At 56.4% G+C, this 17,823-nt stretch overlaps 1 protein-coding gene across 1 annotated transcript; it reads left to right on the forward strand.

Annotated features, from left to right (window-relative positions):
- Nucleotides 1-11,337: 11,337 nt before the first annotated feature.
- Nucleotides 11,338-16,843, forward strand: HPS6 (HPS6 biogenesis of lysosomal organelles complex 2 subunit 3). The gene has a single exon (XM_084635075.1). The coding sequence runs from the start codon at nt 11,456-11,458 to the stop codon at nt 13,925-13,927; it is 2,472 nt and encodes an 823-aa protein (XP_084491201.1). The 5' UTR covers nt 11,338-11,455; the 3' UTR covers nt 13,928-16,843.
- The last annotated feature ends 980 nt before the right edge of the window (nt 16,844-17,823 follow it).

Genomic DNA, 17,823 nt, shown 5'->3' on the forward strand with positions numbered 1-17,823 from the left:
AGCCCAGGATTCAAAAAGAACAGGAGGACTTGTGGCACCTTAGAGACTAACAAATTTATTTGAGCAGAAGCTTTCGTGAGCTACAGCTCACTTCATCGGATGCATTCAGTGGAAAATACAGTGGGGAGATTTATATACACAGAGAACATGAAACAATGGGTGTTACCAGACACACTGTAACCAGAGTGATCACTTAAGGGGAGCTGTTACCAGCAGGAGAGTAGGGGTGGAGGGAACCTTTTGTAGTGATAATCAAGGTGAGCCATTTCCAGCAGTTGACAAGAACATCTGAGGAACAGTCGGGGTGGCGGGGAATAAACCTGGGGAAATAGTTTTACTTTGTGTAATGACCCATCCACTCCCAGTCGAAACAGCAGACTGGACTTCTACATAGAGTGCTTCCGCCGACATGCACGGGCTGAAATCATGGAAAAGCAGCATCCCTTGCCCCATAACCTCAGCCGTGCGGAACGCAATGCCATCCACAGCCTCAGAAACAACTCTGACCTCATAATCAAAAAGGCTGACAAAGGAGGTGCTGTTGTCATCATGAAAAGGTAGGAATATGAACAAGAGGCTGCTCAGCAGCTCTCCAACACCATTTTCTACAAGCCATTACCCTCTGATCCCACTGAGGGTTACCAAAAGAAACTACAGCATTTCCTCAAGAAACTCCCTGAAAAAGCACAAGAACAAATCTGCACAGACACACCCCTGGAACCCCGACCTGGGATATTCTATCTGCTACCCAAGATCCATAAACCTGGAAATCCTGGGCGCCCCATCATCTCAGGCATTGGCACCCTGACAGCAGGATTGTCTGGCTATGTAGACTCCCTCCTCAGGCCCTACGCTACCAGCACTCCCAGCTACCTTCGAGACACCACTGACTTCCTGAGGAAACTACAATCCATCGGTGGTCTTCCTGATAACACCATCCTGGCCACTATGGATGTAGAAGCCCTCTACACCAACATTCCACACAAAGATGGACTACAAGCCATCAAGAACACTATCCCCAATAATGTCACAGCTAACCTGGTGGCTGAACTTTGTGACTTTGTCCTCACCCATAACTACTCCACATTTGGAGACAATGTATACCTTCAGATCAGCGGCACTGCTATGGGTTCCCGCATGGCCCCACAATATGCCAACATTTTTATGGCTGACTTAAAACAACGCTTCCTCAGCTCTCATCCCTTAATGTCCTTACTCTACTTGCGCTACATTGATGATATCTTCATCATCTGGACCCATGGAAAAGAAGCCCTTGAGGAATTCCACCATGATTTCAACAATTTCCATCCCACCATCAACCTCAGCCTGGACCAGTCCACACAAGAGATCCACTTCCTGGACACTATGGTGCTAATAAGCGATGGTCACATAAACACCACCCTATACCAGAAACCTACTGACTGCTATTCCTACCTACATGCCTCCAGACCACACCACACGATCCATTGTCTACAGCCAAGCTCTTTGATAGAACCGCATTTGCTCCAACCCCTCAGACAGAGACAAACACCTACAAGATCTCTATCAAGCATTCTTACAACTACAATACCCACCTGCTGAAGTGAAGAAACAGATTGACAGAGCCAGAAGAGTACCCAGAAGTCACCTACTACAGGACAGGCCCAACAAAGAAAATAACAGAATGCCACTTCAGCCCCCAACTAAAACCTCTCCAACGCATCATCAAAGATCTACAACCTATCCTGAAGGACGACCCATCGCTCTCACAGATCTTGGGAGATAGGCCAGTCCTCGCTTACAGACAGCCCCCCAACCTGAAACAAATACTCACCAGCAACCACACACCACACAACAGAACCGCTAACCCAGGAACCCATCCTTGCAACAAAGCCCTTTGCAAACTGTGTCCACATATCTATTTAGGGGACACCATCGTAGGGCCTAATCACATCAGCCACACTATCAGAGGCTCGTTCACCTGCGCATCTACCAATGTGATCTATGCCATCATGTGCCAGCAATGCCCCTCTGCCATGTACATTGGCCAAACTGGACAGTCTCTACGTAAAAGAATAAATGGACACAAATCAGATGTCAAGAATTATAACATTCAAAAACCAGTCAGAGAACACTTCAATCTCTTTGCTCACTTGATTACAGACCTAAAAGTTGCAATTCGTCAACAAAAAACTTCAGAAACACACTCCAATGAGAGACTGATAAATTGGAATTAATTTGCAAACTGGATACAATTAACTTAGGCTTGAATAGAGACTGGGAGTAGATGGGTCATTACACAAAGTAAAACTATTTCCCCAGGTTTATTCCCCCCCTACCCCGACTGTTCCTCAGACGTTCTTGTCAACTGCTGGAAATGGCTCACCTTGATTATCACTACAGAAGGTTTCCCCCACCCCTACTACTCTCCTGCTGGTAATAGCTCACCTTAAGTGATCACTCTGGTTACAGTGTGTCTGGTGAACACCCATTGTTTCATGCTCTCTGTGTATATAAATCTCCCCACTGTATTTTTCACTCATGCTCAAATAAATTGGTTAGTCTCTAAGGTGCCACAAGTCCTCCTGTTCTTTTTGCGGATAGAGACTAACACGGCTGCTACTCTGAAGCCCAGGACTCCTGACTCAATGCAGACCCTGTAGCAGGATCAGGGGTATAGTCAGAATTTCTGTCATTTCTCAAGCCAGTGCACAGTCTGTCAGCGCGTCTACTGCAACACGGTGCAAGACTCAGCACTGATCCACAAACCTTCACACAGGCAGCCGTCCCTGCCCTGCAGCCAGGCTAGTGTGTAGCAACCAGCCATGCAGTTCACAGGAGTTAATGATGCAGTAATAAGAGAGCATCCCATCCCCCGTCTCTCTCCCCACCCCCATAAGCTATACTGGGCACTAACAATCGTTAACAAAAAATCAACAGCCTGAGGCAGAAACCTGAAGGCAATGGGAGAAAGAAGCCCTGCTGGGGACAGTTTTGGCCCAGAGGCCGAAGGTGAGGTCAGAAAGGTCTGGGTCACCACCACTTCCTTCACTGCTCAGAGGATGAAACTCCAGAATTCCTTCTTCCCACTCAATAGCAGGTTTACAGGAACTCTCTCCCTCCCTCCTAGCAGACTGGCGGCCCGCCAGCACCCTTCCCTCCTCTGAGATCACAGCTGATTCATTCCTTGAATGACACAGGGTGGGTTGTGTTGAAATGCCAGGCCAGTCTCCTCTTTCCCTGAGAACTCCTGGGGGCAGGAGAGTACATGCCAAAGCAACGCAGCCATTTCGTGACCATCCCAAATTTTGCAAGCCAGGGGTGTCAGAAAAGGAACCTGGGATTTCCCTACACCCCCCCATGGGGGTGTTTACTCCCCCTGAATTTCCCCAACCCCACTCCCCCCAGTTTTGTGAACTAGTTACACACAGTGTTGCCAGTTTAGTGATTGTTTGGAAATGTGAATTGAAATTGAAACATTAATACACACTTTAAAAGCATACACAGTGTATGATAAAATACGTGTATCTGAAAAGGTATCATAGATTTGAAAAGTAGGAACATAGACTAGCTTCCTTCTACAGCTGTTTGTGACAATGTCAGTGCATTCATTTCGGTGATGTGGGCCAACCTAATAATTTCAAATGATGATTTGTAAGCAAAGTCTAAACGAGCTCTCCCTGACAGCCAGTGATGAGCTGGGGGCTGGGGGGAAAGGCTTCAGGACCAGACTGTATTTACATTCACACCTCATCTACCCAGGTATCCAGCAAATAGAGCTGTGTTGCCCAAGTGATAGATTTTGGCTGGGGCTGGGTTACAAATCACTTGAATGGGGGGGCGGGGGTTGGGGGGGGTAAAGAAATGTTAGGTTTCAGAGTAACAGCCGTGTTAGTCTGTATTCGCAAAAAGAAAAGGAGTACTTGTGGCACCTTAGAGACTAACCAATTTATTAGAGCATGAGCTTTCGTGAGCTACAGCTCACTTCATCAGATGCATATCGTGGAAACTGCAGCAGACTTTATATATACACAGAGAGTATGAAACAATACCTCCTCCCACCCCACTGTCCTGCTGGTAATAGCTTCTCTAAAGTGATCATCAGGTGGGCCATTTCCAGCACAAATCCAGGTTTTCTCACCCTCCACCCCCCCACACAAATTCACTCTCCTGCTGGTGATAGCCCATCCAAAGTGACAACTCTTTACACAATGTGCATGACAATCAAGTTGGGCTATTTCTTGCACAAATCCAGGTTTTCTCACATCCCCCCCACCCCCATACACACACAGACTCACTCTCCTGCTGGTAATAGCTCATCCAAACTGACCACTCTTCAAGTTTAAATCCAAGTTAAACCAGAACATCTGGGGGGGGGGGGTAGGAAAAAACAAGAGGAAACAGGCTACCTTGCATAATGACTTAGCCACTCCCAGTCTCTATTTAAGCCTAAATTAATAGTATCCAATTTGCAAATGAATTCCAATTCAGCAGTTTCTCGCTGGAGTCTGGATTTGAAGTTTTTTTGTTTTAAGATAGCGACCTTCATGTCTGTGATTGCGTGACCAGAGAGATTGAAGTGTTCTCCGACTGGTTTATGAATGTTATAATTCTTGACATCTGATTTGTGTCCATTTATTCTTTTACGTAGAGACTGTCCAGTTTGACCAATGTACATGGCAGAGGGGCGTTGCTGGCACATGATGGCATATATCACATTGGTGGATGTGCAGGTATACGAGCCTCTGATAGTGTGGCTGATGTGATTAGGCCCTGTGATGGTGTCCCCTGAATAGATATGTGGGCACAATTGGCAACGGGCTTTGTTGCAAGGATAAGTTCCTGGGTTAGTGGTTCTGTTGTGTGGTATGTGGTTGTTGGTGAGTATTTGCTTCAGGTTGCGGGGCTGTCTGTAGGCAAGGACTGGCCTGTCTCCCAAGATTTGTGAGAGTGTTGGGTCATCCTTTAGGATAGGTTGTAGATCCTTAATAATGCGTTGGAGGGGTTTTAGTTGGGGGCTGAAGGTGACGGCTAGTGGCGTTCTGTTATTTTCTTTGTTAGGCCTGTCCTGTAGTAGGTAACTTCTGGGAACTCTTCTGGCTCTATCAATCTGTTTCTTTACTTCTGCAGGTGGGTATTGTAGTTGTAAGAAATCTTGACAGAGATCTTGTAGGTGTTTGGCTCTGTCTGAGGGGTTGGAGCAAATGCAGTTGTATCGCAGAGCTTGGCTGTAGACGATGGATCGTGTGGTGTGGTCAGGGTGAAAGCTGGAGGCATGCAGGTAGGAATAGCGGTCAGTAGGTTTCCGGTATAGGGTGGTGTTTATGTGACCATTGTTTATTAGCACTGTAGTGTCCAGGAAGTGGATCTCTTGTGTGGACTGGACCAGGCTGAGGTTGGTGGTGGGATGGATGCCCCTCTGCCATGTACATTGGTCAAACTGGACAGTCTCTACGTAAAAGAATAAATGGACACAAATCAGATGTCAAGAATTATAACATTCATAAACCAGTCGGAGAACACTTCAATCTCTCTGGTCACGCAATCACAGACATGAAGGTCGCTATCTTAAAACAAAAAAACTTCAAATCCACACTCCAGTGAGAAACTGCTGAATTGGAATTCATTTGCAAATTGGATACTATTAATTTAGGCTTAAATAGAGACTGGGAGTGGCTAAGTCATTATGCAAGGTAGCCTGTTTCCTCTTGTTTTTTCCTACCCCCCCGCCCCCCAGATGTTCTGGTTTAACTTGGATTTAAACTTGAAGAGTGGTCAGTTTGGATGAGCTATTACCAGCAGGAGAGTGAGTTTGTGTGTGTATGGGGGTGGGGGGGATGTGAGAAAACCTGGATTTGTGCAGGAAATAGCCCAACTTGATTGTCATGCACATTGTGTAAAGAGTTGTCACTTTGGATGGGCTATCACCAGCAGGAGAGTGAATTTGTGTGGGGGGGTGGAGGGTGAGAAAACCTGGATTTGTGCTGGAAATGGCCCACCTGATGATCACTTTAGATAAGCTATTACCAGCAGGACAGTGGGGTGGGAGGAGGTATTGGTTCATATTCTCTGTGTATATATAAAGTCTGCTGCAGTTTCCACGGTACGCATCCGATGAAGTGAGCTGTAGCTCACGAAAGCTTATGCGCAAATAAATTTGTTAGTCTCTAAGGTGCCACAAGTACTCCTTTTCTTTTTTTAAAGAAATGTTGTTATTCTTATTGTAGGAGTAAAGGGCAGTAGAACCGTACTTAGCCTTGATGGTCTGCCCGAGTCCCAAGTACTGTTTGACAGGCCCCTCTCCACTGTTTAAGGACAGAGCTGAGTAGGCTCCATAGCGAGTCTTTTGTTCTGCTCAGTGACCACTACAGCTGAAATCACTGAGAATCAGGTCTCAGGGCTCAGACCGGCTGGGGGACCGTGTTTCTGTGGCAGAGACGGCCCAGCCTGCACTCGCCGCGAGGTTCCCCACTGAGAGCTCGGCTGAAATCACTGACAGCCGGTGGAACCTCAAGAGACCCACTGGCTGAGGTCACAGTGGAGGTGGCAGCCGAAGGTGACGGCGCAGGGCCATGGGGGACAGAGCGGTGGAGTGAACGGGGGCACAACGAACAACAGAGGCCAGAGCGAACCGTGAGCAGCTGGAGGAACGAGCAAGGCGCCTTCTTGCCCCCCACCTGGGAGGTGAACTCAGGCGAAAGCACCTCTGAACTCTGAGTCCCCACTGACCAAGGACAACACCGGTGAGTGTTCATGAGGCTGGTAAGAATGCTGGAGACACAACACATGCGAACAAACATGGCCGTGGCATCCTACTTGCTGTTTAGGCAAGAGATGCCACACGCCGGCAAACTGGAGGCCAATGTTAAGTGCATTGACACGTGTTCATCCTGAAGCTGAACACTGGTTCCGAACAAGACCAGCAAATGCTCACTGCCTTTCTGCAAGAAACTCAGCTGCCTGGCTAGACGCATGCGCTGCAACAGTGAAAGGCTCAACAGTAGAAAAAGTGAAGACCTCTCTGACCACGTTCAAAAATTTGCTTACATGGCTGATGAATGCACCAGTGCAAATGGGCATCAAATATTAAGTCATTGTGTACGTTATCTTGATGTCAGCAGTAGGCCAGTAGATGCATTTCTAGATGTTCAAGTTATAGAGGACAGATTGGCTGCAGCTGTGACAACCCACATCTTAGAAGAGTTAAATGCTCGTCAGTGGGCCCCCAAAGAGATGGCTGCTTGTGCATTTGATGGAGCTGCAAACTTCTCTGGAAGACAGGGTGGAGCACAAGCTTTGCTCAGAGAAAAGCGTAACCCTAGTCTCTCCTATACACACTGCAGAGGCCACCTACTCCAACTAGTGCTAGTACGAGCTGCGGACTCTTCAAAAGACATTTAAAAAGCTATAAATTTAATGTCTTCATTATATTCTTTTTTCAGCAAGAGTCCAAAAAGACTGAATATCTTGGACAATATAGAAGATACACTGGGACTGAAGTTCAAATTAGTCTAACCTGGGAAAACCCTCTGGCTTTCTCATGAGCGATCCTTAGCTGTTGTCTTAAAATTACTCCAGCCATTATTACTGGCTTTGGAAAGTATCTACCAAGATGGGATGGATCTAAATAGTGAGGCTGGTGGATTACTTCTGCTACTAAATTTACAGAAGACTATCACCATTCTCTCTCTTGTAAGTCTACTGTTGAAACCACTTCAGTCATTAAACAATGTCATCGGCATCTGCTACAACCGAAGTAGATCTTTGTCCAGCAATAGAAGCTACACTTGGATCAACCAGAGAGCTATCCATTGAAAAAGTACTGGAAGAAGCAAAGACTTCAGTCCAGAAGTTGACTAATGAAGGTATTTATACAGAATCGTTAAGTGAAGAGGACAAGAAGTGTTTGTTAAGACAACCGAAAAAGTACACAGACTTGATTCTTAAAAATCGACAACAGCAACTTCTAGATTCTACTCAGCCTCTATGTAGCTTTTACAGATCCCTGTCCTATAAAACACCGACAGCTGAGTGGAGTGCGGCAGTACCAGCCCTGGGGCTGCCATGTGCTCAGGACAGAACAGAGAATTAGAACACACAGTGGAATATCATATGACGAATGAATGGAGATTTGACTTCAACTTCTTTTTTATCATCACGAGAGGCTCGACCCGATCTTTGTGCTATGTTTCCTGGGCTGAAAGAAGTAGGAATTCATTTCTTGCTACTCCCAGTCACAACAGCTACAGTCGAGCGTTCTTTTTCATCATGGAATAGAATGCTGTGTTCGGAGAGAAGAGGCCTTCTGCCTGATCATGGGAATGAACTAATGAGCATATCCGTTGAAGGAATGGAAGTACTGGACACAGGAGAAGCCACCAAAGATGAACACATTGCGTTCAAGAAGCTCATTAACAGAGTTGTGCAAAATTATAACAAGAAACCAAGAAGGATGTAGATGTCATGCTTCATAGAAGGCTTGAGTAGTCAACTTTAATTTGTGTGATGATTTTAAAATCTAATAAAATGGTCATGAAATATTTTTCAGTTTTTCAGTTTTTACTATGGTGCCATACAGCCCAGCTTCACCCTCGGGGTCTCACCCCTCATCGGCCCTGACACCCCCCCCCCACTTGTAAATTTGAACACACACCCCTAATTTCAATTCCTGGGAAAAACACTGAAAGGAACTCAAGAAGTGCTACAAATTCTTCCTCTTTAAAACAAAATTGCAACCTTCAGAGGCTGCATGCCCCAGCGTATCCTCCTTCTTGGTCCAAACTTAGGAATTGCTGGCCTGGATCAGACCCAGGGTCCATCTAGTCCAGTATCCTGTTTCTGGTAATGGTGACCAGCACCAGATTCTTAGAGAAAGGTGCAGGAACCCCCAGAATCGGCAGATGGGGGATAATTTGCACACTGTGAAGGTCTCATCCCTCCCAACGCCTCTTCATTAGAGATGGTTTAAATCAGAGGTGGGCAAACTACAGCCCACGGGACCATCCTGCCCGGCCCCTCAGCTCCTGGCCGAGGAGGCTAGCCCCCTGCCCCTCCCCCACTGTTCCCCCTCTCCCACAGCTACATCGCCACGTGGGCAGTGCTCTGGCCCGCTGCTCCTACTGGGCAGCATGGGGAGCGTGGCTGGCTCTGGCCGGGTGGCGTGGCTGCGAGCTCCTGCTGCTCTGAGCAGCATGGTAAGGGGGCAGGGAGGAGGGGGGTTAGGTAAGGGAGCGGGGGGGTCCCGGGGGGCAGTCAGGGAGCGGTTGGATGGGGTGGAGGTTCTGGGGGGGCGGTCAGGGGAACAGGGAGGGTTGGGAGTGGGAGTCTTGGGGGGCCTGTCAGGGGGTGGGGGAGCAGTCAGGGGACAGGGAGCGGGGGGGTGGATAAGGGGGTGGGATCCTGGGGGGCAGTTAGGGGCAGGGGGTCCTGGGAGGGGGCGGTCAGGGGACGAGGAGCAGAGGATGGGTGGATGGGGGAGGGAGTCCAGGGGAGCTGTCAGGGGTCGGGGGTGTGGAGGGGGTTGGATAGGGGACAGGGGGTCCCAGTTCAGGGGACAAGGAGCAGGGGGGGCTGGACGGGTCAGGAGTTCTGAAAAGGTCAGTCAGGGGGCGGGAAGTGGGAGGTGGTGGATAGGGGGCGGGGGCCAGGCTGTTTGGGGAGCACAGCCTTCCCTACCTGGCCCTCTGTACAGTTGCGCAACCCCGATGTGGCCCTTGGGCCAAAAAGTTTGCCCACCCCTGGCTTAAATCCTAAAGCACGAGGGTTTGCGTCTCCTCTAAAACTTTCATAGCATCAACTATCAACTGGACATTTCCACATCAACGGTCAACCCCACATCAAATCTGAATAAGTTCTTGACCTCAAAGACATACTGTGGCGGTGAGTTCCACAGGTTAAGCATGTGTTGTGTGAAGAAGTATTTCCTTTTATCGGTTCGAATCTGCCACCTTTCAGCATAACCGAACATCCCCCGGCTCCCCCGTTCGGAGACAGGGACAAGAGACGTGGCCCAGCGGTTATTTTATACACTTGTTTGGGGTCCCCTTTTGTTGCTCTCCCCCTAAGGCAAAGGATTCTTTCCCACCCTTTCAGTCTCTCTTCCTGAGAGAGTGTTTTTCAGGCCCCAATCCTTCCCATCAGCCAGGGGAGGGGCCGGGCCGGGGCCCCTCTCTGTCCTGCTCCACCCTGTACGCGTGGGGTGCAGCCCTGGGGCCCGCGGCCACCCGCCCCTGGGGCGCCCCCTTGACTCTCCCGGCCGCTGAGCTCCTCCAAACTCGCGACACAAGTGGCGGGGCCCGCCCGGGGCGGGAAGAGGCAGGTGGCGGGCCCACGGCACCGGGCCGCCCCCGAGCGGCCCCCGGGGGGCGGCTCGGCCGGGGTCCGGGTCGAGCCTCGCCGGGCAGGGACGGAAGTACAAGGGCCGGGGCTGGGGACGCGGGGCGGGGAGGGAGACGCGGCTCCGCCCGGAAGCCGAGGGCCTCGTGATCGCAGCGGGGCGCGCAGCTGAGCGCGGCCGGGCCCCGGCGCTGGGCGATCGGCCCGGCTCCGAGCGGGCGCCCGGGAGCACAGGGCCGGGGCGCGGCGCAGAGACGCGCGGAGCAGGCCGCCGGGGCGCACGCAGGCCGGGCAGGCGCAGCCAGCGGGGGGGGCGCGGGGCTTGGGGAGCCCCTGGGGAGCCAGGGGGGGTGTCTGGGGAGCCCCCGGGGGGGTCAGGGCGAGCCGGGGCGGGGGGTGTCTGGGGAGCCCCCGGGGGAGCCAGGGCGAGCCGGGGGGGGTGTCTGGGGAGCCCCCGGGGGAGCCAGGGCGAGCCGGGGGGGGGTGTCTGGGGAGCCCCCGGGGGAGCCAGGGCGAGCCGCGGGGGGTGTCTGGGGAGCCCCCGGGGGGGTCAGGGCGAGCCGGGGGGGGTGTCGGGAGCCCCCGGGGGAGCCAGGGCGAGCCGGGGGGGTGTCTGGGGAGCCCCCGGGGGGGTCAGGGCGAGCCGGGGGGGGTGTCTGGGGAGCCCCCGGGGGGGTCAGGGCGAGCCGGGGGGGGTGTCTGGGGAGCCCCCGGGGGAGCCAGGGCGAGCCGGGGGGGGTGTCTGGGGAGCCCCCGGGGGGGTCAGGGCGAGCCGGGGGGGGTGTCTGGGGAGCCCCCGGGGGAGCTAGGGCGAGCCGGGGGGGGTGTCTGGGGAGCCCCCGGGGGAGCTAGGGCGAGCCGGGGGGGGGGTGTCTGGGGAACCCCCAGGGGAGCTAGGGCGAGCAGGGGCAGGGGGTGTCTGGGGAACCCCCGGGGGAGCTAGGGTGAGCCGGGGGGGGTGTCTGGGGAGCCCCCAGGGGAGTCAGGGCGAGCCGGGGGGGGGTGTCTGGGGAGCCCCCGGGGGGGTCAGGGCGAGCCGGGGGCGGGTGTCTGGGGAGCCTCAGGCAGTGGTGACAGCTCAGCAGCCAGGGCCCTCTCTGCCCCGCCTCATGCTGGCGGGGGCTGCGCCAGGCGCCCCGAGATGAAGCGAGCCGGGGCGCTGCGGCAGGTCTCCGACTTGAGCGACTTTGTCAGCGGCCGGCGCCTGCGGGAGCTGCTGAGCCAGCATGGGCCGGGCCTGGCGACCCCCCACGTCCAGACCAGCCCAGATGGGCAACACCTTCTGCTGCTCCTGCGTGGTCGGCCGGCGCTCCAGCCGCAGGTGATCGCCTTCCAGCGCCTGGGCACCGGGGCGGGGGGCCTGGAGAGGAGCTGGCAGCCGCCCCAGCCCCCCATCACGGAACTGCTCTTCCTGCAGAGCCCCGCAGCGCGGACCTCCTGGGTGCTGGCCATCGTCTGGGAGCAGGGCAGGACCGAGGTGTGGGGGTTCGTGACAGCGCTGGGCTGGCAGCTGCAGCAGACCCTGGAGTTGTGCCACGGGGCCCGGGCTCGGATTGTTTCCATCTGCAGCCAGGGAGGCAGTCTGGTCTGGTGCGAGGAGAGGCCCCCCTCGGACGCTCATCTGGACCCAGGCAGGGGGGCCTTCGGGTACTGCATCTGCACCAGGGCTCTGGAGCTGGGGGAGCAGGGGGCGCACCTGGGCGCCATGAGGATAGTGGTGCACAACAGCCCCCAGTACCGAGTCCTGGCCTCACCCCAGCATGTCTTCCTGGTGCCCACCAGTGCCACCTTTGCCAGCGTCTCCACGTTCCTGCTCATCTGGTGCCCTCGGGAGACTAAAGTCACCATTGTGGCCCCATCTGGCGGGATCGTCCACAGCAAAATCCTGCACTCCAGTGACTTCAAGAAGCTCGTGTTTGGGTCCGTGGGTCTCCTGTTGTCCATAGCGCCTCTGGACATTCATACCTGTGCCCTGTCCAGCTGCGGGGGGCTCCTGCTGCTCAGCACACGAGGCACGGTGCGTCTGGTTCAGCCAGACGGGACCTGGAGACAGGTCTATGATCTGGGGGGCAGCTGCCTGGCCCAAGGAGACCCCGTGCAGCTGAAGGCCTTTGGCAGCACCCTGGCCTGCGTGCTGGCGGGGGTCTTGTATCTCATTGACCTGACCAGTGGGAGGCTGATTGAGAAAAGACTCCTGAGCACCAAAGAGGTGCATTTCCTGGAGTCCCCGAGAGGGGCGGAGGAGATCCAGCTCCTCACCCCGGCCGGCATCTATCACTTCAGCTTCTCCAGCCCGGAGGAGGGCGGCAGGCCCGAGCCCGCCCTGGTGGAGATGGTCTTCGAGGAAGCCTGCAAGTACTACCAGAGGCGGAGCCTCAGCAGCTCCCAGCTGACGGTGGAGAAGCTGAAGAAGGGGGACATGTTCCAGGCACCCATTGCGCTCTCCTCCATCCTGCAGCACAGCCTCCCCGATAAGGAGAGGGCAGCCAGGGCCCTCCCGGAGACCTACGCCAAGCTGCTGAGCACGATGAGCATGGATCTCCAGAGCTACCTGAGCCTGGAGCTGCTCAAGTCCTGCGTCGTGGGCGCTTCGGAGAGCGAAGTCGACAGGTGCTGCGAGGAGCTGGTGGGGCAGGAGGTCAGCCGCCTCCTGCACTTGGACTTGGACAGGGAGAACCTGGCCTATCTGAACGCTGTCTTCAGCTCCTTCCCCAGGGCCTCCTGGAAAGCCATCCGGGGCAGCCTGCAGCTGCAGCAGAATGGAGACGGGCTCCTGGTGGCCAGGGCCACCCCAGACGTCTGGAAGAAGGTCTTGGGGGGGCCAGTCCCTAACTGGTCCCAGCAGGAGGAGCGGGGCGTCAATGGGGCGGTCCCGCTCTTCGAGCTCATCTGCGGCTCCCTGCACAGGTTCAAACCCAAGTGGCTGCCCAGCTTTGTGGAGCTGACCCAGCAGTACCTTGGCACCTCCTGGACATACAGCACCAAGGAGGGCCCCGAGGGCGGGGTGCCCCTCTACAGGAGAGCGCTGGCCGTTCTCGACCGGACGCGCCCCCAAACGGCCACCGACCGCGAGATGGAGATCGAGCTGCTGCTGTGCAGTGCGCGGCCCAAAGCCGTCCTGCAAGCCGTGCAGCTGCTCGTCCGCCTCCGCAGGTGGCAGCGGGTGGTGGAGGCGGCCGAGAAATTTTCCAAGCTCAGCCCGCTGCTCACCAAGGAGATCTTCTCCACCCTCCTGGCGCAGTTCGCCCAGCACCGGGACCTGGACCCGTACCTGGCCACCCTGTGGGAGCTGTGCCCCGCAGACTTGACCGTCTCGGACGTTCTCAGCATCGTCCTGCAGCACCTCCCCCGCTCGGAGGGCGACCCGGCTCCCTTCTCCGCCGGGGGCACCCCGCTGACCCTGGCCTTGCTGAAGCCGCTGTTGCACAAGGTGGCGCAGCATCAGTGCACTCAGGACGATCTTTATGCTGACATCTTGCAGGGCCTTCCGTTCCCGCCGCCCGCCCCGCCGAGACAGCACAGGGCTGGCCCCAAGGCCGCCCCAGAAACACCGCCGCAGACGGGAGCGTGCAGGACTCCTTGCCCAGGCTGTGACCCGAGCGATGCTGTATGAACAGCCGTGTGGACGGAATGGGAGTGACAACCTAGCGAGCGTGGGTAGGGGATGCCCCCTGCAACAGCTGGGGTGGGGCAGCAGACGCCTGCTTCCCCCCATTTCCAGAGGCAGAGACCAACTCTAGTTAAACCTTCCTGCCTCAAACAGACTCCCAAGACGTTGCACTGTTCATGAGTCCGTGGGGTGAGGGGGGCAGCCCAGGCAAGACCTGGGGGAGGATCACTGGGGTGTCTGTGGGGTTTTTACAGCTGAGGCAGTTTCCCCAGAGAAGGAGTGTGAGAGAGAGGGAGAGCTCTGACTGCATGCGAGAGCCCCCCTCCTGGCCTACAGCACCCCTTTGAGTTAAACGCTGGCTTCCTGCCCTCTACCCATGGAGCGTGGGGGATAAAGTACAAGGTCTTAACCCAAATTCCCATTTCACTTCATTTGTTTTTGAAAGTCCCCTGCTGTAACTTGCCCACGGCCAGGCTGTTTAGGAGCAGGCATGCCCCTTGGCAGCACGGGATCACTGGTGAATGAACCCGCTCACGTGGGCACTGCTGGCCTGGACCCAGTCTCTAAAACCTCCCCACTGCAGCTGTTTCTGCTCCTGAGCTCCTGGCTGGCTGGTCCCCGGGACCGCTGCCTGGGCCTCAGGCCGGAGGTGCCCTTGCCAGCGGCAGCCCCGTCCGTTCATGGCCTTGCTAGTGTCTCTCCCCCCCCGGGGGATCAGCTCATCAGCTGCCCCGAGTGGTGAACAGCCGATTTCCTAATGAAACCACGGAGGGGCCGCAAGCTCAGGCCTGGGGCCGGCAGCTGTGCCTGGCTGCCCCTTGCCTGCGGCGAGGCCCCGCCTGCCCTAGCAGCGCCTCCTGGCGGCTGTAAGTGCAGGAGGCAAACTTAGACCCGGCCTCTCCTTTCCTGTTCCTGGCCCTGGGCTCTAACCTCCTCTCCGCCTTCCAAGAAACGCGGGGTGCTGTGTCAGCCTTGGCTGGCCCTTCCCCGGCCTTCCCCCCCGGCTGAGTCAGGGCCACCGGGGACCCGCTCGCCCCCTCTCCTGCCCAGGTCCCGTCTCTCCTGGGGGGACGCCAGACGCTGGTCGGCTCCCTGTGTGAATGCAGCCACCTCGGGGCAGGGCTTGCTTGGCTGGGATTGGAACGGGAGACCCGGCCGCGCTCACAGCCCCTGCCTGGTTTGCTCCTCCCAAGGGGGTTTTGTTTTTTAAATGGGCGAGGGAACATTTTAAAGAAACCTAAACTGCCCGTGAAGGGTCCTGGGGCAGCGCTGGGTTTCAGGGCAGCTGAGCGCGGCCGTGCATCTATTTCAATGGGAAGAGGGGGCCAGGCTGTCCGGGTGCTGAGCCCCCGCGGCTCCCACGAACTCTGGCTGGAGTTGGCTGCGCTCTCAGCCCTGCTGACTGTCTGCAGGGGGGAGGCTGCATGGGCTGGGAGCACACGCAAGGGTTTGTGTGGGTCAGCGTGAGTTGGGAGCTGCCGGCCAGCTGGTTTCTGGAGGAGGGAGGCATAGGGAACTGGTCGGATCTAATGCCTCCAGCCCAGATCCCCACGGGTGGCGCTGTCCGCGCTCTGGGCCCCACAGGCAATCGCTGGCCGCTCATCAGGCGCTAGCCCTTGGCCCGGGAGGAACTTTTCCGAGGGCTCCATGTGTCACACCAGCAGGCACGAGGAGAGCTCTGGCTGGTGCTTCAGACACTCTCTCTCCCACCCCCAGGGCCCAGCTGCAGTGGTCAGGGCAGGCAGGGCGCCCGGGGGGCAGAGCAGAGTGTGTGCTGCATCAGCCGCTCCCTCTCCTGCCTCGCTCACCCCACTGCCCTCCCATGCCTTCCTCTGGGCACAGGGCCCCACTCCTGGGGGGGAGCCCCTCCCTTCCAGCAAGGCCTCGCTAATTAGCAGGGCAGGGAGGAGAGCCCCCAGAGCTCCTGCCACCCAACAGCCAGAAATGGTGGTGACTCGACAAAGGCTCTGAGCCTCCTCCCCCTTCCACTGGGGCGTGGGGGTCGCTGCAGCCAGCCCAGCCCCAGAGGGAGGCGGGAGGTCACGCTGGCGGGATGCAATCAGCTGGGCTCCCTTGAGTTGCCGGGTCTAAGGGGCAGCCCCCGCAGGCAGTCAGCTGTGCTCAGGCATTGGGCATAGGTCCGGGGGAGGGGAGGTGTCTTCTGGAGTGACTGCCCGTCCCCTCTGTGCCTGGGTCTAGAGCAGCCCCCTAAGCTGTGAAGCTGCCTGGTCCCTGTTCCCATCTGCGTCAAAGATCAGGAGTGGGAGGTGGGTGCTTTGGGGATTGTCTACACCAGAGCCCTTCACCTTGACTTACCTGATCCCATGGGTGAGCTACCCTGGCTGGCCTGGCGCCAGGTTAACTCGAGGGCTCAAGCCTTAGTGTAGACAGCTCTCGGGGGCTGAGGCAGTGCGGGGGCTGAGGCAGTGCAGTGACTGGCAGCTGGGTGACTTCCAAAACAGAGAGGAGCTGTACCTGCCTAGCCCCTTCTGCCCCAATTACTGTGTCTTACACCCCAGTCTCTCTGAAGCATGAAGGGGCTTTGCTACCTTGGGCAGCTGCTGGGCCTGCGAATGCAGCTGCTCCTTAAAACAGCAGCTTCACTTGTCCAAGGGGTGGGGGGTCGGGGAAGGGGCTGCTCCTGGGACCAGCTCAGCTCCCTGCCTACCCAGCTGCAGGTACCTTGGTGGCCAGCAGGCCCTGTGCCAGCTTGCCCTCCCTCCGCTAGTTTTCCAGTGAGTGTCATTAACCAGCTGGCGTAGAACATCTCACACCGGCAAGAGAAAAGAGTTTGAGGCCGAGTTGGGCGGCTCTTTGTTTGCACAAGGAAGGAGTCTTTAGGCCGTAGTTGGCTTTGCATGCCACTGTCCAGTTGCTCTTGTCCTATATGCAATATTAAAAGGTGTTTAACGAGTGACAGCCAGTCTCCTGTCTTGCCCTGGCTGCGGGCCCTTGGGCCCAGGCTCTCCTGGCTGGCAGCTGCTGCCGGAGCTCTAGGCGGAGGCTGGGGGCTGCGGAAAGTCCCTGTAGCGGACGGCATACCCACGTGCAAACGCACTGCTGGGCCTGTGGAAGAGGAACTGCTGATGCTGTTAGGATCCGCTTGGCTTGTTATCAATGCAGCTTTGTTCCGCTGCAGGCCGTGGCAGGGAGGGGAAGTGGGTCACTTTCTCCCCCTGCTGCCTGGCTCTGCTCCAGCGAGCCGAGGGTGCCTGTGGAGCAGTGTCTCCGAAGCAGGGCCCGGGGGCCTGGGCTCAGTGCACCTGGGTGCACGCCAAGGGAGGGTGATGGGCTGGGCCCCGGTTTAGGGTTTCAGTGAAAACACAGCACCCAGCCCCGAGAGCGCTGGGCCAGCAGGGACCATCGGCTCCTCTGGTCCGACCCCCTGTCCAGCACGGGCTGTTGCATTTCACCCGGACGCCCTTGTCCTGGGCCCGCAGGCTGCGGTTCCACTCCAGCATTTCAGCCGTCGGGAAACCGCCGGGTGGGTGGCAGAGACCGTGGGGAGCCAAGGTACTGAGGCGATGGGACGCCCAGTTGATCCTCGCTGGTGAGCTGGGCTCCAGGCTGCACAGAAAGGTAACACCCCCCACTTCTCCCTCACCCCACGTCTGGCCCCCACTTCTTCCTCACCCCACGTCTGGCCCTCGGCCTGTCTCCGACCGTGCCAGCCAGGCCACTAGACAGAGGGTTCTGTGACGGGCCTCCGAGCGCTGGTCTGCCCTGGCCAGGGTCCCGGCTCTGGTGGTCCCTGATACTTCGGGGGGGAACACAAAGACACATACACAACCCCTGTGTGGGGTGGCTCAGCACGTGGCTGACAGAAAGAAAGTGCCACCTGGTGGCTTCACAACACTGCTTTCCACATGGCCCGGGGCTTTCCCGGAGTGCCCCCCCAC

This window comes from Lepidochelys olivacea (assembly GCF_965140295.1).
Source record: "Lepidochelys olivacea isolate rLepOli2 genome assembly, chromosome: 7".
Lineage (NCBI taxonomy): Eukaryota > Metazoa > Chordata > Testudines > Cheloniidae > Lepidochelys > Lepidochelys olivacea.